Raw genomic sequence first — 27,746 nt, forward strand, 5'->3', positions numbered from 1 at the left:
GAAACCAGGAGAGGAGGAGGGGTGAAGTAAAGATCTGGAAGGTCAATCAGTGTAAGAGATAAAGGACTGCAGAAGGAGGAATCTGATAGGAGAGGACCGAAAGACATGAAAGAAAAGGAAGAGGGAGGAGCACCAGAGGGAGGTTATGAGCAGGTAAGGAGATAAGGTGAGAGAGGGGAAATGGAAATGGGGATTGGTGATGGAGGGGGCATTATGGGAAGTCTGATAAATCGATCTTCATGCCATCAGGTTGGAGGCTACCCAGACGGGATGCAAGGTGTTGTTCCTCCAACCGGAGTCTAGCCTAGCCTCATCGCAACAGTAGAGACCAACCTACGTCAGATCTCATGATATACAGGAGACGACACCAGGAGCACCAGATACAGTAGATGACCCCAACAGACTCGCAGGTGAAATGTCGCCTCAACTGGAAGGACTGTTTGGAGCCCTGAATGGTAGTGTAGTGAAGGAGGCAGTGTGTGTGTTACTGAGGAGTGAGACGTTACTGAGGACACACCGGTGCTTCAGCTCCAATGAAAGTTCAACAGTGACCTCTGAGGCTATTGGCAGAAAATCTGCATGCGCGCCCTGTGACCACATGGGTTTTTCCTGGGTTATACAGCATGCAAACAGACCCTTTAGCCCTCCAGGTCCATGCTGACTGTGTTGCCTAACGAGGAAGTAAAGTCCCAGTCTTCTTAACTGCTCCTTAACTCAGATCCTCAAGTTCTGGCAACATTGCTGCAAACGTTGGGGGCGGGGGGGGGGGGGGGCATAGTAGGATGACACCAATTCAGCACCAGTGATCCAGGTTCAATTCCTGCTGTTGTCCGTAAGGAGTTTGTATGTTCTCCCCATTATTGCGTGGGCTTCCTCCCACATTCCAAAACATGTATAGATTAGTAGGTTAAATGGTCAAATGGGGGTAATTGGGTGGTGTGAGCTCACTGGGCTAGAAGGACCTGTTACTGTCCTGTAACTCGAAATAAAATTTTCTCTGAACTCAGTGCACTGATATTTTTCCTGCATATAGTGACCTGAACATCATACAATACTCCAAATTTAGCTTTAGCAATGCCCCAAGACTGCATCCTAACTTCTACGTTCAATGCTCTGATCTATGAAGGACAATGTGCCAAAAGTTCTCCCCATGACCCTAGCTACCTGCAACAGCACTTTCAAAGGACCATAGATTTACAATCCCAGATCTCCCTATTCTACTCCAGTGCCTCACACTAACTCCTCCCACCCTGACGAAGGGTCTCGGCCCAAAACGTTGACTGTACCTCTTCCTAGAGATGCTGCCTGGCCTGCTGCGTTCACCAGCAACTTTTATGTGTGTTCCTCCCAGCCTGGTTTGTTCTGTCAAAGTGTAACACCCCACACCACTATGTATCAAATTCCATGTACCATTTTTCAGCACACTTTCCCAGCTGGTCCAAATTACACTACAAGCTTTGACCACCTTCCTCACAAATTTGCTAATCCAGTTTACTACATTATCATCTAAATCATTAATATAAATGATAAACATCAGACTCAGCACCGATCCGTGGCATACCGCCAGTCACAGGCGTCGAGTCAGACACAACCATCCCACCATACTCCATCTTCTCTCACCAAGACAATACAGAATCCAATTTTACCATCCTGAATGCCAAGCAACATACCCTTCCAGACCAGCCTACCACGTGGAACTGTCTATGTGGCCTTCAGCAAGGGCTTTGACAACATCCACAGCCTTTCCTACACCAAACTTCCTCAAAACCTCCTCAAAAAACTCTTAAGATTGGTTAGACAGGACCCTGTTTCTGCCAATATTCCAAAAGCATTTGGTGAGGTACAGTAGCACTGCAATTAGCAAAATGCTTCATGTGTCAACTGTAAGATCGGGGTTCGATTCCTGCCACCCTCAAGAAGTTAGCAATCTCTCCATGACCACGTGGGTTGTCTTCGTGAACTCTGGTTTGTTCCCACATTCTAAAAATGGATGAGTTAGTGTTAGTAAATTGTGGGTATGCTATGTTGCCGCTGGAAGCATGGTGCCACTTGTGGGCTGCCGCCAGTGCATCTTGGACTGTGTTGGTCATTGATACAAACAATGTATTTCACTACATATTTTGATGTACACATACATATGACCAATAAAACTAATCTTTAATCTGCAGGTTAGTAAGTAAATTGGTTACTGCTAATTACTAGGGGAGTGGTAAGAGAACTAATATGGAGTGGATGGGCACCAGGTTATAGAGAAATGTGGGGGAGATGTTGGTGAGGAAGGATCAATGGAATTATTCAGAAAGTGAACATTGACTTAATAAGCTGATTGACCTCCTCAAGAAAAAAAAATCACAGGGTTATATATGGTGACATTTATGTACTTTGAACTTTATTAGGATAAAAGAGAAACACGAGGTGAATTTTTCTGTAGGGAAGGGTGCAGGAGAGGGAAGAGTTAGAGAACTCACAGCAATAAGAAGCTACAATAAACTAGTGTTGACTACTGCACCACTGTCACCAGGTTACAGAAACTCTCCAGTGTTCATCCAGGGAAGAGAAATAACAAGAAGAAAGGCTAACAAGAGAAATTCTGCAGATACTGGAAATTCAAGCAACACATATCAAAGTTGCTGGTGAACACAGCAGGCCAGGCAGCATCTCTAGGAAGAGGTACAGTCGACGTTTTGGGCCGAGACCCTTCGTCAGGACCTCCTCCTAGAGATGCTGCCTGGCCTGCTGCATTCAAGAAGAAAGGCTAGAGGGTGGCATCATGAAGTAATAAGGAAGGTGGAGAAACAACAGCACTGAGAGGAGTGGGTAACTGACAATTTAGGCAAAACCGTTGCAAGGATATTCAAGCTATTTTGTCCAAAGAGAATATGGTCTCACTCCTATAAAGTCATTCTAAATAACCCAATTGCCTTAATCATCACCCAATCCTCCTCATGTTGCTGCTGTCCCCCACCAAAAGGAGTGCTGCACAGGGGATGATGTCATCTGTCTGTTCTTCATACAAGAGTTATAATGGTGATGGGGGGAATGCAAGAGTAACTAGTGACTGGAAATGTCACATCAAATTTCACAACTGGCACAGCTGGATCCAGAAATGATTTACTGCAAATAATATCGGAAAAGAAGCACTACAATATTGAATTTCTAGGCATCTGTATCATAAAATGGTTTTATTTCAGAAAACAATGTGTTTCTTCCCCTCTCCCCACCTCTTAATGGAAAACTAGTTTTTATTTCAAGAGGATTGGTGTAAAGAAAATAGTACCACAATTTCATATTTTGAAACTATTTTCAAAAATAGTTTTGAAAATCTAGGATTTGGGAGAAGGGAATATTCCAATTAGATGTAATATTGGTAATCATGAAAACTACTAGCTCATGGCAAAAAAAACATCTAGTTCACCAATGTCCATTTCTTTACCCAAGACCTCTACACTATCTGCAACTTCATAAATTTTGGCTCTTCAATAGACTGTGAAGTGGCCTCAGTTATACAGTTATTACAACATTTTTAATGATAAAACACAACTGGACCAACAACATGGCATTAACCAAGGCATTAAATTCAAAATTTTCAAAGCTTTAAAAAGGATGCAGAGGAGGTTTACCAGAGTGCATGTCTAATGAGCATAGGGTGAGAGAGCCAGGGCCTTTCTTTTTGGAGTGAAGGATGATGAGAGGTGACTTGATAGAGTCCCCAAGTCAGAAATGGCTAACATGAGGGGGCTTAACTTTAAGAAGCTTGGAGGAAAAAAAAGGGAGGAAGATTTCCAAAGTAATATTTTTCTTTTTAAACACATTGGCAAGTGCATAGAATATGTTGTTGGGGTGGTGGTAGAAGCAGACACATTAGGGGCATATAAGAAACTCTCAGATAAGTCTATGGATGAAAGAAAAATGAAGGGCGATGTGGGAGGGAAGGGTCAGATTGATCTTGGAATAGGTTAAAGGGTTGGGAAAATATTGTAGATCAAAGTTTTGTAAGTCTTCTATGTTCTAAACATGACAAAGTCACAAACATCAGGGGTTAGGTACCCAAACTGAAAAAGCTATCCCACAAGCTAGTCAAGCAACAGCCTAAGACCATCAGCAAGTTGGACTATGTTTCAAGCTCCTCCACTTCAATTTACAGGTACTGTACATTTAGTCCCAGGACTAGGTCAAACCCACCAGAAATGGTAACTCAGGTGTGCAGGCTGGAGGGGGTAGATCAGAAATCATTCTACAAATACACAGAAAACCTTTACGGTATATTGGTATAGTGGCTGAGTAGTAGCATGGGAAAATCCACAGCCCTGAATAAAAAGATTTTACTGGCAAAGCTACCTTGGTTTATCTGCCATGGAGCTTGTAAGACTTCAAATCAGATTCAAACGAGGTGGTAGCTGTAGTCATGATGCACAAATAAGCAGTTCCACAGGAGATAACTATAGGAGTATAACATTTTGTCTCCTTCTACCAGAAATTTTGAAGGCAGTGTAACCAAGATAAGTTCCTCATCCTCAGTCAAATTGTAACAGCTCCTCTGAATCAGCAAAACAAAAGCAGACCAGCAGCCCAGCAGCCCAAAATGTACTGTCCTCACTAAATATCAAACTTCTCAGTGTCTTCAATAGAAATAGAATTGTCTTAAAATAATGAACTCTCACAAAACTGGGAATAGTTTGGTTAAACATATGCATTTGATCCACAAGTTTTTCCTAACATTTGATAAAATGTTTTAGCTAAATAATAAATTTATGCAAGGAGACAAACTTTGAAAAAATTAAGTCCTACTAACTGATGATCAAAATTAATCTCAAACAACACAATTCCAAGTTAGTTTGAATTTCCATCCTTTCATAGTTAACATAGCAAAGATATACAAGGCATTTCATGGGAGTGTTATGAGATATGTTAAAAAAAAAATCAGACAACAAGCCATGAAAGAAATATCAGGTGGTGACCAAAGGGGGGAATAAAAACAGGTTTATGAAGCAATCTTTGAGAGCTACTTTTTCAAAGCTCAAAGTTCAAACCAAGACACTGAACAATTAGGAAGAGAAGTAGCAGATTTAACTATTTAGATCTATGTAAAAGTTCCTGTACTGAATTGGTGATGCCTCTAAAAATGTTAAATACAAACATGCTTAAAGATCAATATATCTATGCACTCAAAGCATTTTAAAATCATACAACAAGAGGGTAAATATTTGCTTCAAGCTTTAACTTTACATTCAGCAATTAACAGTGTTACACAGAATACTGCGTGCATCTGTGAGTAAAATAAAATATTCCCCATGCGTTCAATGAACAATTTGCTCCTCTAATCCCTAGGAATTTCCACCTTAGATAAAAACAATTTAAGAGTATAAAACCATAAGGTACAGGAGCAGAATTAGGCCATTTGGTCCATCAAGTCTGCTCTGCCATTTCATCGTAACTGATCCAATTTTCCTCTCAGCCCCAGTCTCCTGCTTTCTCCCCATATCTCTTCATGCCCTGACCAATCAAAAATCTATCAATCTCTGCTTTAAATATACATAATGACTTGGCCTCCACAGCTGCCTGTGCCAAAGAATTTCACATATTCACCATTCTCTGGCTAAAGAACTTCTTCCTCATCTCTGTTCTAAAAGGACAGCCCTCTATTCTGAGGCTGTGTCCTCTGGTCTTAGGCTCTCCCACCATTTCCACATCCATTCCACCAAGGCCTTTCAACATTCGATAGGTTTCAATCAGGTCACCCCTCATTCTTCTGAATTCTAATGAATACAGGCCCAGAGCCATCAAATACTCTTCACATGACAAGCCATTCAATCCTGGAATCATTTTTGTGAACCTCCTTTGAACCCTCTCCAGTTTCAGCACATCCTTTCTGAGATAAGGGGCCCAAAACTGCTCACAATACTCTAAGTGAGGCCTCACCAATACTTTATAAAATTTCAACATTACATGCTTGGTTTTAGTCCCCTTGAAATGAATGCTAACATTTCATTTGCCTTCCTTACCACAGACTCAAGCTGCAAATTAATATTTAATGAACCCTGCACAAGGACCCCCATGTCATTTTGCGCCTCAGCTTTTAGTATTTTCTCTCCATTTCGAAACTAGTTGACTCTTTCATTCCTTCTACCAAACTTCCTGACCATGCACTTCCTGACACTGTATTCCATTTGCCATTTCTTTGCCCATTTTCCCAATCTAAGCCACTCTGTAGCTGCTCTATTTCCTCAAAACTACCTGCCTCTCCACTTATCCTCACATCATCTGCAAACTTTGCAACAAACCATCAATTCCGTTCAAACCATCAACATACAAATGTAAGAGAATCAGTCCCTACACAGACCCCTGTGGAACACCACTAGTCACTGGCAGCCAACCAGAAAAGGCTCGCTTTATTCCCACTCTTTGCTTCCTGCCAATCAGTCACTGCTTTATCCATGCTAGAATCTTTCTTGTAACACCATGGGCTTGTAGCTTGATAAACATCCTCACGTTGTGGCAACTTTTCAAAATCCTTCTGAAAATCCAAGTACACGACATCAACAGATTCTCTTTTATCTATCCTGCTTGATACTTCTCCAAAGAATTCCAACAGATTTGTCAGGCAAGATTTCCCCATGAGGAAATGATGCTGATTACAGGTTATTTTATCATATATCTCCAAGTACCCTGAAACTTCATTGTTAGCCACAGTTATATCATCTTTCCTTTAGAATACTTCTTCCTCTTTGGGGTGTATATATCCTGTGCCTTCCAAATTGCTTCTGGAAGTTCTAGCCACTGCTGCTCCACCGCCATACCTGGCAGTTCTTTTTCCCCAATCATTTCTGGCCATCTCCTCTTTCATGCCTCTGCAATTCCCATTACTCCACTGTAATACTGATACGTCTGACCTTACCTTCTCCTTCTCAAATTTCAAGGTTAATTTGATCATACTATGATCACTTTCACCAAAGGGTTCTTTTACCTAAAGCCCTCTAATCAATTCTGGTTCATTATTCAACAGCCACTGCAGAATAGCTGGTCGTCTGCTGGGATCAACCACAAGCTGCTCTAAAAGGCAATCTCGAGGGCACTCCAGAAAGTTCCCCTCCTGGAATCCAGCACCAACCAGATATTCCCAATCCCCACCTTCCCGCATTAACAAACCTTCCTGCTTGGATATTAGACCCATCCAGTTCAGGTGCAAGCCATCCCTTCTGTACAGAATCTCCCTTCCCTGGAAGAAAGCCCAATGATCCAAAATTCTTATGCCCTCCCTCCTACACCAATTCCTTAGCTACGTATTAAACTGTATAATCTTCCTAATTCTGGCCTCACTGGCCACTAGCATATGGAGGCAAAATACCATCCAGGATTGTCATTTTCAAGCACAGACCCTCCTGTCCATTCCCCTAACAAATCACCTATCACCACAGTGTGTCTCTTCTTCTCACTTCCCTGCTGAGTCAGGGGCAGACTCAGTGCACTGTGACTTTCCTCTGTTAGGTCATCTCCCCAAATGGTATCCAAAATAATATTTAATGTACCTATTGATGAGGGGGGTGGCCATAGGAGTACTCTGCCCTGATTTCATAACCTCTTTTCCTTTCCTGACTGTCACCCAGTTTCCTGTGTCCTGCACCTTGAGTGTTACTACCTCTCTACATGTTCTATCTATCACCCCCACAGCCTCCTAGATGATTCAGATTCATGCAGTTCCAGCTCCAACTCCTTAACACAGTTTGTTAGAAGCTGCAGCTGGATACACTTCTTGCAGTTGTAGTCATCAGGGACACCAGAGGTCTCACTGCCTTCCCACATCCCAGATATAAAGAAGGGAAAAAAAAAACCTTGAGCTTTTCTTTCCTTTGCTTTCTCTGACTGATGCCTCTCTTCACTAAAGCCTCAAAGAGCTTAAGCCTTAAGATCACCACTCTTGACTCTGTCCACTCAGAGGACAGCTGCTGTGCTTGCCCCACCTCCCATCAACTTACTCTTGCTAATCAATCCCAGATGCCAATTGGTCACTGGTCAAGGCTCTTGTTATGCTGTAGCTACCCGCTGCTGCCTTTTGTACTGGGGCAGTGAACCTAATTGAAGTCTGCCTCCTCTCAAAACCTCAGATGCCCAGGTTGGCCGCTGGCCAAAACTCTTTTTCCCTGTAGTGACCCACTGCTACTTTTTGTCCCCTCCTCTCAATAGGAAAAGTCCCCTTTTCCTTAACAATATCTTGAAAGTCTGAACCAACTGTTTCTTTCCCCCACAGATGCTGCCTGACTTGCTGTGGTCCTTCAGCATTTTGTGTGTGTTGCTCCATTTCCAGCATCTGCAGAATCTCTTCTGTTTAAGTTTTCCCCTCCATCTACTTCCCACTGCCCCCCCATCCCAAATACATTTCGCTAATCATCATTTGTGCAAGTATAATGCAGTGGACCATTTTATTCCAATCTGCCCATGACACATTTCAACATGAAACCCTGATTCAGCTAATTAACTGCAAATTCTAACAGTGTTCCAGGATAAGCCAAAGTGTACAAATGCCTTCTCGGATTGGTGGAGTAAAAACCATGACCAAACCATCTGCAACTTCTCTAAAATTCCTACCCCCATTCAAGGAACAAGCAACATACCAGCCAAAAAATATTGAAGGTATCATAATGACTGCTGGTTCCCACTTGGGAAAAGCTCAGCTCCCTCCTAATGATTAACTCATCAGCATAAAATTAGCACAATGTGCACACTGCAACTGCACTGAAATCTGAATAGGGATGACCTCACGTACAAGTTTTTTGAAATGGTTCACACAATCCATCAACAACTGGTCTCACAATCCAGCAGAATGATGCCTCTGCTTCAATGATTATCCCAGAGGCTTAAGATCATTAGCAGGCATAGATAGAGTTATTTAAATGTTCTGAAGGTAATTAGGAATGAAATGAGGGAACAAGATCCAGAGTTGGACTTTTTAAAAGTACAATGTCACATTCTTCCTCTCACCAAATAAAGGTCTTTAACCAAAACACCAAAAACTTTTTTTAAACCAGATCTATGAGTTGGAGGTTTGGAAGGATTATTCTAATTCATGAAAAATGTCAAACATTTAGGATTGGAAGTGTATATCCTTTGATGTTTTAGCAATAACATTTTAAAACTTCTGTTTATAGATTTTTTTAAATAATATATAATGCATTAGGTCTATTTTCAGTGTATAGGGAAGCTATCATTCATTTGAGCCACCACATAAATGAAAAACCCTCCTTCCAAGCTCTATATTATTACTGCACAAGATTTTTGATCTCAAAACAAGCACATTTGGGAATAAGTGATTAAATCAGAATGATTTCAGAAAGATCCACACCAAGTTTATGGGAAAGAACAATTTATTTATCTAATTAGAATCAGATACAACAGTTGAATATATATAATAATTATTAAAGCTTAGGAATTAGGTGGGGCCAGGGAGGGAAGAAAACAAATTTAATATTTAAGGCAGCTGCATTTGAATGTTTTTTGAAATACCCCAACCTGACCAAAATCTGACTGATCACAAAACTATTGATCCAACATTAATCTTCTGTGGTTCTTCAATTTAATTTATACCGACATCAGTTTACACTTTCACTCTGTCATTTTAACTAAATACTTGAGAACTACATTTTTCTTCTAATATAATTATCCCCACATCTATAAAAAGAAAATAATTTATTTTAGAAAATCTATTAAGTCAGATTCAGGCAAGAACATTAAAAAAAAACTCCCAATGCATCATCAGCACTTTTACGCACATGATACTCTGCTTTTGATCATAGAATGATCAAAGGTCGGACTCAATTTAGTTAAAAACTAAAGAGCTTACTTCCAAAGAAACACAGTCTATTCACTTCATAAATCAAACTGCAGTTGTGTAAAATTTTATTTAGTTTTAGACAATTAAAAAGTTTGTTACATTCTTTATTCATTACCACAACTTTCAAAAATACTCATTTCAGTAACTAGCAGCTTTTCATAATTTCGATCTGCATTGCCAATCACCCTCTGACTTACTCAATGACTAAAAATTACAGTTTAAGTTGCAGCACTCTACAATGATTCACTACCCTGCACTTAAGTAAGAGGACAGGTTATACTCATTCTTTCTTTGATGTACTTTTATAATTGTTTAGACTTGGTAGCAAAACAGTCTGTTCGGTTTGCTCTGATACACAGCATACAATTAGTTCCTTCAGATCACAGGTTTCATTCAGTTACAAGCTCAGTCAGTGCCCATGCTATTCAGGAAAAAATTAAGCAGTACGATACCATCTACAAAAAGTAGTGGATACAGTCCAGTCCATCACAGGAAAATCCCTCTCCCCACTCCATCATTCAACACATCTACAAGGAACACTGCCACAAGAAAGCAACATCCCTCAAAGACCTCTACACTCCAGGCCATGCTCTCTTCCTCTCTTCTTGCTACTGCCAGTGGATAGGAAGTACAGGAGCCTTAGTCCCACACACCAGGTTCAGGAACAGTTATTACCCTGCAACGAGCATGGATAACTTCACTCACTTTCACACTGAACTGATTCCACAACCTATGGACTCACTTTCAAAGACTCCACAACTCATGTTCCCAGTATTAGTTATTATTATTTTATTTGCACCATTTACCTTCTTTTGCTCAGTAGTTGTTTGTCCATTTTTTTCACTGAACCCATTGTACTTCTTTGTATCTACTGAGAATACCCACAAGAAAATTAATCTAAGGGTACATACTGTACTTTGATAATATACTTACTTTGAACAATCCAAGCCTGGAGAAACTTTCTACTGTACCCAGGGTTGAAAGAACTATTTTAGCCATTTTTAAAAATTGAACCATTAACCATAAACATTTTACTCAAATAAAGCAAAATTGAGATCACTTTTCAATACTACCAAATGAAAGAATTTCTTTAGTCACAGGGCACATTTACACAGCCATCGTCATAGATCTCATCGTTGGCAACTCTGCTGTTGAGCAAGACACTCAATGAATGGAAGCAATTGAAGACTGGAGATAATCAACCGTTGCCCTGACAACTTCTAAATCCAAAAGACTGAGCTTACTTAGGCCAGCAGAACATCAAGGATAACCTTTTCGCCTTCAGCACTTGGGAATAATTTTTCAACAGCTGTTGTATTAAAATAAGGAAGCATCACACAGTAAGACCAGCTTTACCAGACAATAACAAGGTCACATAAATGTTTTTTTCTTTAATGTAAGAACAGTTTTGATATTTGAGTGCCTTTTTATTTAGCGTGTTCAAAAATGTCAGTAATCAAACAATTTACATTGTCTTCCAGAGACTGACCATTTACCTTCATGCTACACGTGTTCATGTATAAATTGTGTCAAATATTTTGGTTCCAGCAATGCAATTTGTTAAATGTATTCACTCCAAAGTGGACAAAACCTTATTACAATATTATAAAGTAATTTGCTTCTATCTAGAATAATTTTTGCACAACTATGTCAAATGTCATATATACAGATGGTAAACTATTTAGAGTACCTAAAGCACTGCAATAGTTTTCATATTCAACTCATAATTCATGCCTACCAATTTATTACACATGATCACAATAGGTGATCAATCACAAGAAACAAGGTTATTAACCAATACCCTTCTATGAAGGCAAAAACCTTCTGTAATGTTACCATGACAAACACTGCCAGTAGTAACTGCATAGAATGAAAGAGCCGAACACAATTTCCGAAATCACACACCTCAGAAATCAGGCACATTGTATTCTTAGATTTTTTAAAATTTTCCTCCAGAGCCATTGTTTGTGTAAATTGTAAATGAACAACCAAAATAATCGACTACATTGTTCTTAGTCAGTGACAGCGTTATAATTTCGAGCTGGAAGAGGATATTTTCGTCCCAGATATTACAATGAGTTAACTGTGGAGACTGATATATCCCAGTAAACAACAGTGAAGATGATATACGATATTAATATTTTCACTGAAACAGCTGGTAAACTTGATGAGGGTATTGATCAACAACACGAAATGCACTGCAGCGCTCGTTTTATTCTTTCCCGTCTCTTAGAGCTGCAAAAACATTTATAATTGAAACTAACTTTCAGAAAATGGCCATAGCTTCATTGTAGATTTACACATATAAGCAATATATTAAAAATCTTCAAAAAAAAGTAAACAGCTCAGACCAAATAAATATGTAGGAAGTGTTTCCGTACAAAGTGAACCCAAAATCCTTGACCATTGTGTCATGCAAAGCCATCTAGCGGATAAAGTTAGAAGACAGAAAAGAAATCAACAAATCCAATTCCACAACAAATCAACCGATCGCTACAACTTCCAGAGAAACAGGGACGCGCAATTAGGTTCTCAGTAGAACTCCGTAGTACACGCGCCTTGAACAATGGCATCGAATTAAATATATTATTGCACATACACAATCAATGATATACTTGATTTTTATTCTCAAAATCCTGAAGTTTGAAGGTAATTGAGGGGAGCCCAAATCTTCTGGATTTAGAGAACGGGGCACAAACCCTTTTGTTCATTCCCAGTTTGATTTCATTTAGAGTAGAAAGGAGGAGTATTTTACACACAACATAATTGGCCGGCTGCGGTCTGCTTGCGGAACCGAGAGTAGCACCTGACCCCAAAGCCTGCCGGCTTCACGGAAAGGTCCCGCGATCGCAACATGCAGCCCATTCGGCTTCACCAAGAACACAACCACCCGCAAGACGACGGGTTGTTATCCTGCCTTGGGGGAAGAGGAGGAGGCTGATCTGCTAATGATATTTTTGCAGTGGGGGAGGGTGCGAACTGCCTTTTGAGAGGAGATGGGGGTGGGAGGCGGAATTTGAACAATTTTTTGGGGCGAGAAGGATTAGACATGATTGCTAGGAATTTTATCTCAGATCCGGGAGATAAGGGGGTGTGAAGAAAGGAAAGCATTTTTCAGACGGGGGTTGCATTGGTGAACGGTTCGGGGAAAGAGAGGAAAGTCGCATCCCTTGCCAGGGAGGCAACTAAAGAATGGCAGGCGCAGACGAGATGTACAAACATGTTCTGAGGTATTTCGGCAGATATTTGAGAGAAGGGAGGTGAAAGGATTGAAAGAGAGGGCATTTTTCGGGAGTGGGCGGTGGTTAGTTTGGGCTGAAGATGGGCCGGGGGGGTGCACTAAAATGGTGGGGGTGAGGGAGGGTCCGAGTTGTGTCGGAGAGCAGGATGGCGTGAAGGAGGGAAATACTTCCAACGGTCTGCAAGTGTACTAACGGACAGCCTGAGACCCAGCACCGACTCTACGACCTTCAACTTGTCAACAAGCCCAGGGCTCCTCACTCCCCCTCCACTACCACCGCCTCTCTTACCTGACAGCCGCGGGGCCGAGCCGCATGTGCACGCGAGGAGACCTTCTGCACAATCCACACCATGGGACAGACAGTGAATCAAAGATCCCGCTACCGCTCGCAAGCCAGGTTCGCAGCACCACCTCTTGCGGCCAGCAGGCTGGAAACTTTTCACATTCTCCCGCACCTCAACACAACCTGGCGACCAATGTTCCACCCCCTCGCCCGCCGGCTCTTCCTTCCTCCCATTGGCTGTTCTGGGCCCCTCACTCTTCCTCGATTGGATGAAATTTGGTCCTTCTCTCCACCCATTGGCCACCGTTAGCCCTGCCCTCCTCCCTATTGGCTGCCTTTGGTCAGTACTCCTTTTTTTTATTCGCTGTCCTTTGGCTTTGGTGCTCTCCCATTGGTCAACCGCCGGCTTTGTCCCTCACGGCATTGGTCTATCCTACATGTCTGTAACGAGACACCACCCACGGTTTTCTCTTGGTCAAACGTCTGCCACCGTCCACGCGTCCACTCCTTTTGCTCAAATGGACAAGATGAAGTCCAGAGGCAGGATGGGAGTTGGAGTCAAAAGAGAGATGAAGGTAACATCGCTGAAGGACTACAGCCCCCAGACTTCATTGCGCTGAAAGTACCGCGTTCACTTGTAGTGCGGTGTTGCCAAGGTGTCCGATGTAATCCGTTTGTAGGGACCGGTTCTGCCAACGCCGGTGCCACCAGGGGCAAAGCAACTAACATGGATACAGCCGCCAAAGTGGAGACGCTGTTCTCCCTGGAACTATTAGTGGACTACGTGAACGTTGGACCTGAAACCCAACCTAAGCCCGGCCCTTTGCTGGCGGTGGCCTTCAGACTGCTGGACTTCCCCACCCTCTTGGTCCACCAGACCGAGCCGCAGCGAGCGGAAGCCCTGCGGCGGAGCTGGGAGCGTGGGCAGGAGAGACAGGCACCCGTGCGAACGGGGGCCCGCACTGGCATCACTTTCAATAAAGGCAAGTCCTGCCTGTTCAAGATGGGGATGTCAACCCTTCACCGCCATCTGACCAACACCCCTCTGTACGCCATGCTACTAGACGTGTCACAGCAAGTACCCAAATTGGTGGCAAGTTGCCTGATCTCGATGGCGAATGCCGTGGAGAAAATCAGATTGGATGTAGAGGGACGCGGCATTACAACACCATCCATGCAAGGGAAGAGGGGCCTGTACCCTCTTTATAATCTGATGGGTGTCAAGATTGGCCAAATATCGGCAGGATATAGACTTATGAGTTTGGGAGTTGGTTTGCTGCCGCATATTCCAGAAAACCAGGTCCTGAAGGCTGAAATGCAAAACACGGACTTTGCACACCTGCCCAGTGAAGGACAGGTGCCAGAACAAGGGGAGAATGAGAAGGTGGCAGATCAAGGCACTGGACACATTCCGACTGACTCTGAAAAGTACCCCAACCACATGTCTGGTGACCAGGCTGTTGAAGGTAGACAGTTTGAACAGATCAAAGAGCCTGTTATTATTTCTGTTTTAAAGGGGGAACATAAGCTGAACACATTAGCAAAAGCAGCATCTAAGATTAAACAACAGGTTCTGAAATTCGAACCTACTGTGGATATCAAAGTGGACAATGTTTTTTGTCCACCCCCTATGTACTACAGCCAATCAAAGGAAGGGCCCAAAGAGAAGGTCTCTGAAATGTGGAAAACAATGGAGCCTGAGGAAGAGTCAGCTCTTCTTGAGGAGCTGGATTCAGATGAAAGTGAAGAATTGTTCCACATGAACCAAAGTGATTTTAAGTTGCCCAAAGGTCACTCAGAAGCAACAGGTACATTAAAAAAACAAGTTCAAAAGAGTCCTGCCAATTCTGATGCATGTAATACCATCAGACAGTTGCCTCTGCTGAACGCACTCCTACTAGAACTTTCTTTGCTACATCATGAGCAGTTACCTCAGCAGATTCCTCTCGTCGTTCATCCTCAGCTTGCTTGGCTTTATAGTAATTTGAAGCATGATTCACTGGAATTTTATGAACCAACCAAATCAACAATACAACAATCTAATTCACATTTTAAGCAGCAGAAAGAAGTTCAAAAGCAACCTGTATCTCCTAGAAACTTTGATAAAGAAAATAACCCAAGGCGATGTAATGCAAAGAAAGATTTGGAACATCCCAAAAGAAAGTTGATGTATGGGTTAACAAATACATTACGGTTAAGGCTCCAACAGACAAATCCAGGCATGTTGATAGTGCATGAACAGAAAGAGTTGTCCAGAAGAAGACAATTGAAACAACTGAAACAGAAGATTGGTCAAAAATGTCGTGAAGGCAAAGGGGAAAGGAGTTCTTCAACTCTTCAAAAAGGCCAACAACTTTCTGGTGGCAGAGCTAAAGTAAACGCTGAAACATTGATTCAAAGCAGCATCAAACCTGACACTGCTTATCCTTCAAATGTCCAGAGAAATGGAAAGCTTATGGATAACAATAGCTTTGAAGCAACTTTGAGACGGGGAAGCGCCACTAGAACAGGAAAGACATCTGTTCGACTTCCAGGCCCACTAGATTACAATGTGGAGATTTCAGATTTACAGATGGCTAATGACAGGAACCTTTACCAAAAAGATATAAAAGTCAGACTGCCTGAAATAATCAACCATGATTCTGACCACAGTGTGAATGAGATTTATTGTAAAGCAGTGGATGTTCCAAATATGAATCCTGGCATTACTAGTGATCCAATAATAGTTGAAAATGTTGATGCACAGATTGCTTACAGTAGTTGTGATGAACCCAAGTATTCAGAGGACTTCACAAGCCCTGAACCAACTGGCAACTCAGAAGATTTTACCAGTCCTGAACCTACAAATAGATATGCAGATACTTTAGGTAGCAGTCCAGAAGCTGAAACTATTAAGGTGAAGCACAGATATTCTAACAACGAATTGGATTCGAGCCTTTCCAAATATTCCAGTGACAATCAGGGGGCAGCTCAAAGTGAGACAGAAGATGATTCAGTCCCACTGCTGGTACTGTCTAAGCAATCTCCAATTCAGTCATTAAAAGGTACAAGTCTTGTGAGTAGTCACCATCAGAGAATGACATTGTCTTCAACAACCTCAAATCTATCTGAAGAAGCAACCAGCTTGACAGAGGAAAATCAACCGAAAAAAATACTGAACCCATCAAACAAACAAGAGACTGAGAAACAACTTAAGTCAATTATTCAGTCAGATTCTGGATTTGACATCAATCGAGCTAACCCTGAGGTCCTTCAACTTTCAAGTTCAAGGAATGGTCACAGGTTACTGGAGGAGAGCCAGTCTTTGGGGACATCTCAGGTGAGCTCTTACGCACCATCCAGTGAGTTTGATCTCGTCTGCAGTGGACTTGGCATAACTGCAAAGGATATTCAAACAGATGAAATTAGTGAATTGGGAAGCACAGGAATAGTTAATGAATGCAGACATATTTCTGAACTAGTAGCCAACAAGCTTCCTGGATATACTTTATGATCTATCACCATAGTTCTTGAGATTTCCACGAATGTGAATGTGTACTCAGCAACATAAAAGTGTCTTCTAACTTGTTATATTTCAGTTATGCTTGGGAACATTTTATCTGCAAATATACTATGTATCATGTACAGTATGTGACTAAATTCATACTAGATTGAATTCTCAGACTTCATCTGAAAGTATTCTATTTCTCAACCTCTGTGACTACTTTGATGCAGGAAACAATACCCTCCTTCTTAAATGCTTTCCTCCATTGTCCACTCTTATGCTTTCCTTGTTTTCTACTTATTCAATTGTAGCATTAATATTTATAACAATTCCTGCTCTTTCCAATCTTGGACCTCAATTCTCCTGAGGGCCCCTTCATTTCATCCTCTACGTGCTGCCCCCTGCAAGCATTACTTGTTTGATTGGGTTCGAACTGCATGTTAACAAGCCCCGCCTATGTCTGCCAGCATTTTTCTTGAGCCTGCTATTCCTTATGTTGTAAAACCTTTGTTTCACAACCACCCTAAACATAAAATTCTACAACTGGAGAAAGAAAAGCAATTGTTTTCACACCCATCACAAATTCTCTGCAACTCCATTCCTCTCTTCTGCCACAATGAATCTCAGGGTTGTATATGGTGACATATATACTTCGATCATAAATTTACTTTGAGCTTTGATCTATTCCAGCTGAATCAAACTTTGCATCCTTAAGACTATAAGACATAGGAACAGAATTAGGCTATTCAATCATGGCTGATTTATTATCCCACTCAACCCCATTTTCCTGCCTTGCCCCCATAACCTTCGACACATTAATCAGGAACCTATCAACCTCTACTTCAAATATACCCATTGCCCTGGCTTCCACAGCCACCTGTGACAGTGAATTCCACAGATTCACCACCCTCCTCATCTCTTTTCTAAAGGGACATCTATTCTGAAGCTGTGTCCTCTGGTCCTAGACTCCCCCACTATAGGAAACATCCTCATCACGTTTATTCAATCTAGGCCTTCCAATATTCAATAGTTTTCAACGAATGTTCTCCCCTCATTCTACTAAACAGGTAAATACAGGCCCAGAGCCAAGATGGCCTCAGGCTTTTAGTGTCATTGACACAAATTTCTCTTATTTCCATCACTTGCTTCTGCTCCTAACTCAGTTTATTTGGTGGTCCTGGATTCTCCTTACATGTTTTCATCAAGCTTTCAGATTTAATCCTTCTATTCTCTGGACTAGTCGTCATTTTATCACTCACTCTCAATGAACTTTATCTTATCCAAACTCTTCCAAGTAGGCTGTGTTCCACATAATGTCTCACTTGTGTATCATTCTGGTTCATAATGAACTATCTAAACAGTTATTCAGAAGTTCAAGCTACATTAAATAGTATCCTCATGTTTAATTTTTCCATAACCTGTAAGTACAGCAAATACTAAGATGTTGCAATAACCTAAATTCTGACTCTTGTATTTTTCTCTCCACTTCCTCCCACCATTCGAAGCTGACCTTTGAGTCATATGTATCGCATACGTCCCCATTACCAAAGAATTTAATTAGCAATTTCTACTGAAAATGAATTGTGATATCAGGCAGCATAACTTCAGTAGATTGGGGAAAGTATCAAAAATTGTCTGAGAAATCAATTTTTGTGGATAACATGAAATGCAATAAAAATAACAGAAATTCTTTTTGGTTTTTGTGTTCATGATAAAAAGATGTTAATACTTCAAGTGTAAATAGTATTTTTACGAATGATTACAGCCAAACTATGCTCTTATCAACTGAATACAATTGTGAATAAAGCTATCTCACCTTTTGCTTTACAAATTTAGACTTAGTGTATAGTTTCATGTTTATTTTCAGATTTACAGGATTTGTAAGCTTTTATCTTTTTGTTTGAATATATCAGAACACACTTTTAAGTAATTTTATTGTCATTTTACAATTGCATGTCTGGCCGCACTATAACCCTTTTCAAATGTTTAATACGTGGCAACTTAGCATAACGGAAACTCTAGATCAGTACAAATATTCTTTCATTTTCATTGTGCTGGTACAAGCAGGTACTTCCAATATCCTTAATGTGTCTGATTATCAGACTGTTTTTCATGACAGCGGCTGGCGTCTGAAGTGGTGGTTGCATTTTGTGTCCTGGTTACATTTGGTGTCCTGAACCATGATTGCATTTACTTACTTAGAAATTCAGTGTGATAACAGACCCTTCTGGTCCAACAAGTATGTGCCGCACAATTATACCCACGTGACCAATTAACCTGTACATCTTGTTGAATGTGCGAGGAAATTGGAGCATCAGAGAAAACCCACATGATCATGGGGAGAACATACAAACTCCTCACAGCAGTGGAATTGAACCTGGGTCACTGGCACTTTACACAAGCCATCTCTTCTCAGCAGCAAATTCCAGAACCAATTTGTTGGCACCTAAATAGATGTTCGTGTATTGATTACTGACAACTTGCAGTTTGATGCAGTGGAAACCTTTACTGCTTCTGAAGAAAATGTGGTTCTGGTAGATATACTGTATCAATATTACAATATGGGTATTACAACTTATACTATCAAAATATTTTGACATCCAATTAAAAATTGCACTGTCTTCAAAAAGCTTAATATATTTCTGCCTGAGCTCCTTTTCAAATTGGAGGTCACAAGTGATGTGACATGGGTAGGGATCTAGGGAAGAGGGACATATACTGTACCTGATTACTTTTTTATATACCACTTACTTACCCATTTTGCTCTCGCACCATTAGCAGTGGCTCTTGAAACATTCTCTGGGACAAATAATGATATTGATGTTCAACGTGAATCAAATCAGCCCATTAAGAAATTCCTATGCATCTCATCTATCTAAACACACCAACAATTAACCTCTGAGTTTTTCTTTATAATTTAACTATACAACAGCAGAGACTTGAATGTTGATCTTAGTGTAGTGTAAAAAGATCTCAAGCAACTTTGCATTAAAATATATGGAGAGAATTTGTTACCTAACATCAATTATTAAATTATTAGAGTAGATAATAAAAAACTTTTCATAATTATTTAATCTAGGAAAGGAACATTTAATTTTCACAACAGTTAACAAAAAGCTGGAATGTGCTCAGTAAGTAAGTATTAACATGCTGTAAATTATATATGCTGTATAGTAACAATATGTTATTTCTGGTCAATCTACTTAGGACAATCAAAGGAGAATATTTCATTTTATGATGACATTCATATGGTGAGATTTGGCAAACCTCAAGTTATTGCTTTTCATTGAACAGTAAAACTCACAATTTTAACATCCTCAGGGAAAGATATATTTACATAGCCTCCTTCGAGACCTTCTTGAACTCAGAATTTCACAACTAATGAAGTACTTCTGATGCATTGTCAGTGTTGTAATGCTACCTGATTTCACCCTGATATGGACTTCTACTTGTTGTATATGATATATACCGATGTCAAGGAAATACCCCTAATTGAGCAACAAGAGTCATTCTTGTTCATTGATGGCATGCCTGATACTTATCAAAGTGGAGGTGTCAGTTGTAGAAGGTGAATCTGTGAATGAAGCAACACATATGTTAAAATAGTTTAACGTAAAACACTCCACGGTAGAAACAAGAACAACTACAATTAGTAATCCTGAGAGAGGTAGACCTTAACTTGAAAGGAGTCACTCATAGTGGCGCAATCAAGGATTAATATGGCCTCAAATCTTTTATTGGATGAGTTCAAATTTTCTCTGATATTAAACTGAACTCATTCAATTTCCTGCTGGTTAACATTTGCAATCCCCAAAATTTTGCAAATGTAGGTTTATCATGCCACAATATTCATTTACTTGAAATTCTTAGTCCTGAGTTTATAGCAAACGTCATTTTTACACTTTTATGATAAATGTCTGTTCTAGTTTTCTTTCAAATCATCTTTAAATGAAGAAATAAGTGTGTGCCGATTATCGTTGTTATTTTAAGTTGGAGTAGCAAACACAGATATTAACATTTTTGTCAACAAGCAGCTGCAGAATTCTGTGAAATGTGTTAGTAATTGCCAGATGTGCTCCTTGCTATTATAGTCCCAGAAATGTCACCCTATTCCGCAGCAGAAATTCCAAATGTACCATGGAAGACATTCGACATGTGATAATACATTCTTTTACAGTCCATCACTTTCAGTTTATTATACACACGGTGCCTCGTGTCTGATTTTCTGTTTGGTTGATTATCTGAGCGATTGGTGTGAAGGCACAAATAGAAACTCATTTCAGAAAAGCAAACTGCACAACAGTTCTTATATATTGTGATAAGTTACAGAACTTGGGACTTAATGTATTGCATTTTCCCTCTGTGCATTCATTCAGGATTTTTATGGATAGATTATTGCGTTTCATGAAGTGTGTGTCTTCAAAATTTATAGCCTGAGGACATTCTGAATAAAACATGGTGACTTTAAGTTACAGTATTTGCAGATATTCATTAAAACAATCTCAGAAAGTCTGGAGATAATATTTGGTATTATACTTAACTTTAAAAAAGAGAATAAATGTATGTTCTTGCTAACTTTATCTGTTGTTGCATCTGACCCTGTAGTACCTTCTTAAGTACGTGGGTACCATTTCACAAACTAGGTGTGTCAAGCAAACAGAAACAGGAAGTATCACTTGTTTTTTTTTTAAAGGTTTAGAGGAAAAAAGATTCACCTGCAGATGCTTTAATACCTGAGCCCATTGTCCAAAAGAGGTCAATGGTTTTGCTTCTATAATCTGCAGATTGAATTATGTATATAGCTCATTAATTTTAGATGTAGTATTAATTATGCTTCAGCATCAGAAGAAAACTATGTATCTGTTTTTTTTTAATTTACAACCTCCACATGGTTCTTCAAAGAGTGATGTTAAATCACTTGCTTAGTGAATCTTCAGAACTAAGGGCATCATTTATGCCCACCAAACAAGAAGTACAACACTTCAAGGTAAAATGATCCTCAAGCTCTCTCCATCCACTGAAGGAGAATGTACTTTTGTGTTGGTCATAATGCACCAGTTTGAACAATGACTGCTTTCCAGTTAATTTAACCTCAGCAATCGAAATCAGGTATATTGTCACGGATATATATCGTGAAATTTGTTGTTTTGTGACAGCAGCACAGGGCCATACATAAAATAAACTATAACATTTTAAGAAATTATATATATAAGTATTCACTTAGGCATTCAGGCCCAAGTGAAGTGAACCACCCTTTCCTCCAATGGTCAAACAATATATTTCAGAAAAGGCAAATGCAATACTTTGAGATTTACAGATCTTTTCAGATGAAAGATTAAATTCAGCAGGTAGCATGCCCCAGCTTACTAACCCTAACCCGTACGTCTTTGGAATGTGGGAGGAAACAGGAGCACGTAAGAAACTCAAGCGATCACGGGGAGAACGTACAAAAGTCCTTACAGACAGCATACTTTATGGATAAAAGTGCCTACAAGCCCAGACACCATTTACATATTGATAATAGTCATGACAACAAATGGTTGTTGTGATGCGTCTAGAACATAGAACATAGAAACATAGAATAGTACAGCACAGTACAGGCCCTTCGACCCACAACGTTGTGCCGACCCTCAAACCCTGCCTTCCATATAACCCCTCCCCACCTTAAGTTCCTCCATATACTTGTCTAGTAGTTGTTTAAATTTCACTAGTGTATCTGCCTCCACCACTGACTCAGGCAGTGCATTCCACGCACCAACCACTCTCTGAGTAACAAACCTTCCTCTAATATCCCGCTTAAACTTCCTACCCCTTACCTTAAAGCCCTGTCCTCTTGTATCGAGCAGTGATGCCCTGGGGAAGAGGCGCTTGGTATCCACTTTATCTATTCCTCTTAATATCTTGTATACCTCTATCATGTCTCCTCTCATCCTCCTCCTCTCCAAAGAGTAAAGCCCTAGATCCCTTAATCTCTGATCATAATTCATACTCTCTAAACCAGGCAGCATCCTGGTAAATCTCCTCTGTACCCTTTCCAATGCTTCCACATCCTTCCTATAGTGAGCCGACCAGAACTGGACACAGTACTCCAAGTGTGGCCTAACCAGAGTTTTATAGAGCTGCATCATTACATCGCGACTCTTAATCTCTATCCCTCAACTTATGAAAGTTATCACTCCATAAGCTTTCTTAACTACCCTATATACCTGTGAGGCAACTTTCAGGGATCTGTGGACATGTACCCCCAGATCCCTCTGCTCCTCCACACTACCAAGTATCCTGCCATTTACTTTCTACTCTGCCTTGGAGTTTGTCCTTCCAAAGTGTACCACCCCACACTCCGGGCTGAACTCCATCTGCCACCTTTCAGCCCACTTCTGCATCCTAGCAGTGTCTCTCTGCAATCTTCGACAATCCTCTACACTATCTACAACACCACCAACCTTTGCGTCATCTGCAAATTTGCCAACCCACCCTTCTACCCCCACATCCAGGTCATTAATAAAAATCACGAGAAGTGTGGTCGTGGAGTGGGTAATGCTTGTTGCTTTCCCTTTCAGCTTCCACCACTGGCTAGCAGTGTTATGAAAAGGAGAGCTGAATGTGTAAGTCTCTGCCTGCCAATACATAGCTTCTCCAACAGCAAGCCTCGTGTGGAGCCTGCTCGCTGGCAACACATGGAAACTTGACTCCTTTCAGATGCAGGCTGAACTTCAGAGGACAGGGAGGAGGTCTGGCCCCTGCACATGTAGCACGCAGGCCCACCAGCACAAGGACATGTCCTGGTGCTTGTGAATCAGATCCCAAGCAGTAGGTAAACAGCCTCACTGCTTTGTGTGCAGCCTCAGGACAGAAGAAGTCTACAGGAGAAAACCCCGACAGCAAAACCAGAGTGGAGCCCTAAGGCGGCTTGACATCATTGAACATCCTTCCAGCAGCTCCTGCAGCCAAGCTGGTGCCAAACATATTGCTTCATAAGTTTTCCTTTGGACTACACTGGTGAGGCCAAGAGGGGGATCTTGACAACTAGACATCTCAGGATCTCCATTCCTTCTGCGCAGGTTTGTGATGATCATCATCACCCATTGTCCTTTGAAACAGACGGATGACAACAAACATCTGAAGAGATGGGTAAAGATATATCTAGAAACATGTAACCTGCCATGTATAGGTATGTCACCATTTTTATGCCAATGATTGCAACACATGCATGTATGCCTTTCTGAAGTCAAACATTTATGAGAAAAAATCCCACTGAACATTTAAAAAACAGCTGCATGTTACAAGGGAAGATGAATATGGGATCCTTTGGTTCCAAGGGGTTTTTCTGGGAATCTTGCCAGCCAGGAAGAGCAGAGTGCTCTTTTTGTTCTCCAAAGGAAGATTTGAATCTTTATTTGGCGAATCAATACCTATTTCCGAACTATGATTGGTGGATCCCTTCTCACTGGATATTTCTATTTGACCAGGAACAGCTAGCATGGATTTCTAAAAAATAGGTCATCCCTAAAATGTCAACTCCTTATTCCCCTTCATAGCTGCTGCCTGATTTGCTGAATTCTTCCGGCAGTTCATGTATGTTATTTAAAAAATCATTATAGACCCACCCTCTGGGAATAGTAACATGCTGCTAGCCTTGCATTCATGCGTGATGTCAGAAGGAGGAAAGATTCTCTTTTTAAAAAAAACAACACAAGTCTATAAACTGTCCATTTTACAACGTAATCTCAATGCACCATTTCTTCTCAATAATAGTAGTTGTGAATTAGAAGAAACATAGGTATTGATAAAAAGCAAAAGGGAGGAAAATATAATTGAGGAAAACAAAAGATATCCAATTAAACTTTTCTGCCTGACAGTTAGACAAACAAGACTATGTTTTCAATTTGCTTGCATTTCACTTAAGATGAGTAAGGCAGAGCTCCTACATTCATTATCACTAGTCTAACACAACCAAAACATTTCTTGTTACAATTACAAACATACATATTCAATTCCCTTAGAAGTCAAAAATCTATGATTCAGTGTAGCTGCATAGTAGTGAGGCCAGTAAGCATAGACTGAAGTACAGACTCCCCCCTTTCAAGACCTGTGCAACATACAGCTACTAATTTAACCAAGTCATGCCTGAAGAATATCGCAAATTCTCAGCTGACACTGTCCACTATTTCTTGTACTGTATCTGTGTATTAATTTTCATGTTGTTGTTTCCAGTTATGTTTTGGGTTGAAATTTTTAAAAGATACTCTATAGAATTAATGCACTATAGCATTATTGCCATAAATCAGTTGTAAAAATATTTGATAAAGATCATCAGGATTTCTAATACATGCTGAAATAATTTCTCCTATGTTTCATAATACAGTATTATAAGGCATAGGAGCATAATTAGGCCACCCAGCCTGTCTGGTCTGCTCCAAAATAAATCATAGCTGATTTTTTTCCCTTCTTAACCCATTCTCCAGCCTTCTCTGTGTAAACTTTAATGCCCTTACTATTCAAGAATCTATTAACCTCTGCTTTGCACCTTCAATTTCTGAATTTGCTCCATGTTTAGAAAATAGTCTACATGTTTATTCCTCCTACCGAAATGTGTGACCAAACACTTCCCTGCACCATATTCCAGCTGCCACTTCTTTGCTCATTCTCCTAATTTGTTCAAAGTCCTTCTGCAGAATCTTTGTTTCCTCCTCAACCTACCTTTGTATCATCCACTAACATGACCACAAAATTCCATCATCCAGATCATTTAAAGCCCTTTTACACTCTTTTTGTTTCATTAAGGAAACTTCCTCTTTTTTGGAGAAGGAAAACTCTGACCTCAAACCTCCGCTGTCTTGTGACTACACACACTTATGGGGAATGCTTCCGGAGTAAACCCTGAGGAAAATCAGGAGTCCCTAAGGCCGTCCTACATTGAGTTCAATGCTTACTGGCAACTCCTGTGACACTGCTGGTCCAAATTGTATCGGTCTCTGCTGTTTCTTTGGATTCATCAGCTGCGTGGGGAGGGGGAGTCTGCTGCATGGGCAACAGCTTGCTCTCTATGTTGTACTGCCCTGGCTCCTGTATTGACTTAAGACACCGAGGACGTAGCATCTATTATCAATCCCAAACATCAGAGGCCGTGGTTACAATTATAATATCATGAATGAGATTTGCCCTGCATAAACTCCTGAAGCTACTTGCTTCTGGTGCTGAGTAGTGTGCTTTGATTGATGTTGTGATATTATACTGTATTAATTCAATAATTACAGTTAAAGTTTCAAAGAACATTTATTTTCAAAGTATGTAAACAGTATTCAACCTTGAGATTTGTTTTCCTGCAGGCAGCCACAAAACAAAGACCATCAAACACCCAACATGCAAATTGTGGAAATAACACAAAGCAAACAAGTAACACATAGAATATTAATCAACAAACTGCAGAGTCCCCAAAAGTGAGTCCACTCCGCATGCTGCTGAGATGAGTGAAGCCAGTCCAGGAGCCGATGAGTCAGTCAGTCAGTCCATGACTGCAGGCCACGACCACAGAGCTAGCTCTGCACCGAAGCACCTCGATCAAGTTGCACAAATAGTGAAAAAAAGTAAATAAGAACACTTGGAACGTGAATTGCAGAGTTTCTGGATGTGAGTCCATACCTGCGGAGTGCGTTTTAGTATTTTCATAATGATAAAATTGTGAAAATCATCATTAAACCAATGCGCCTTTATCACCAGAATTAATTGCATTTCCAGCATGTAAGAGTGAGGGGAAAAAATAATACTATAAATGATAAGTGGCCCAATATTTTAAACAGATATATGGCAGATTTCCAGCTGGAGATTTGAATCCCAGCTGTTAAATGAAATGCTCCATGCAAGTGAATGATTCCATTACAATATTTGCCTTTCGGGTAAGAGAAATGGCAAAAAAAATTGACTGATTATCTCAATTTGTTCTTCAATCATGGAGCTAAGGTAGTTCTGGTAATGTCTGGAACATTGACTGCCCTGTCTGCTTAATTCAAGTCAGGGAGAGGAAATTGGATTGGGAGCAAGTGGCACCTTGAAGGGAAAAGCCTATAGAAGAAAGTGCAATAAAAAGTCCATTACCAGTGTCAAAATGGGAGTGAGTAATTATTGGGTGAAATATAAAAAGAAGACATATTATTGCTTCAGCTAAGAAAGATAGATGTGCATCTAAGTGATTATAAGCTATAATGGGAAAAAGGTAACAAATGAAATACAATTATTAACTTTTTCTGAATATATAGTCATCTCTGTAATGGATTGGTTATAATACATTTCCTGCAATATTTGAATATGAGTTCTAAAAACAACCAGGTATAATATCTGGTTCTATTGACATTAATGATTGAAACCAGGGACCATTACAATATCTTAAACACGAGGCAGATGCTGGAAATCTTGAGTAACGCACAAAATGTTGGAGGAACTCAGCAGGTCAGGTAGTGTCTGTGAAAGGAATAAAGGGTCTATGTTTCAGGCTGAGACCTTTCATCAGGACTGGAAAGGAGGGGAAATAAGCCAGAAAACATGAGGCTTTACTCACCTCAGTGCTGAATTGACTCTGCAGCTATCGGCACTTGTCTCAGTACAGAACTGGCTCCGTGGCTGTGGACTCACTTTTGGGGACCCTGCATAATGGTCTGTGTATTATTTGTTTATCATTTTTATTATTTGCACAATCTCTTGATATTTTTCGCACTTTGGATGTTTGTCGATACTTGTTGTGTTTTTGTTTTGTGGCTTCTATTGCGTTTCTTTGTCTTGTGGCTGCCTACAAGAAGATGAATCTCAAGGTTGTATATAATATATGCCTTTGCATAATTAATTTGAACTTTGAACTTTGAATAAGAAGATGGGGGAAGGGAAACGAGTACAAGCTGGAAGGTGATAGGTGAAGCCT

At 40.5% G+C, this 27,746-nt stretch overlaps 2 protein-coding genes across 3 annotated transcripts in view; one reads left to right on the forward strand and one right to left on the reverse strand.

The window, feature by feature from the left end:
* Positions 1–13,568, reverse strand: part of sipa1l2 (signal induced proliferation associated 1 like 2) — a 500,895-nt gene extending 487,327 nt beyond the window's left edge. For both annotated transcript variants that reach the window (XM_072251068.1, XM_072251067.1), the window contains exon 1: positions 13,357–13,568. The gene's annotated coding sequence lies outside the window, so the exon portion shown is untranslated. The remainder of the gene's footprint in view (positions 1–13,356) is intronic.
* A 267-nt stretch (positions 13,569–13,835) lies between these two features.
* On the forward strand, positions 13,836–18,637 carry map10 (microtubule associated protein 10). Its single transcript, XM_072278183.1, has one exon. It carries the CDS (start codon positions 14,078–14,080, stop codon positions 16,841–16,843), a length of 2,766 nt encoding a protein of 921 aa, XP_072134284.1. The 5' UTR covers positions 13,836–14,077; the 3' UTR covers positions 16,844–18,637.
* The last annotated feature ends 9,109 nt before the right edge of the window (positions 18,638–27,746 follow it).

This window comes from Mobula birostris, chromosome 2 (genome assembly GCF_030028105.1).
Source record: "Mobula birostris isolate sMobBir1 chromosome 2, sMobBir1.hap1, whole genome shotgun sequence".
In the NCBI taxonomy this organism is placed as follows: domain Eukaryota; kingdom Metazoa; phylum Chordata; class Chondrichthyes; order Myliobatiformes; family Myliobatidae; genus Mobula; species Mobula birostris.

Coding starts and splice junctions, on each gene's coding strand:
- map10 (XM_072278183.1), top strand. CDS start 14,078: ATGGATACAGCCGCCAAAGTGGAGACGCTGTTCTCCCTGGAACTATTA.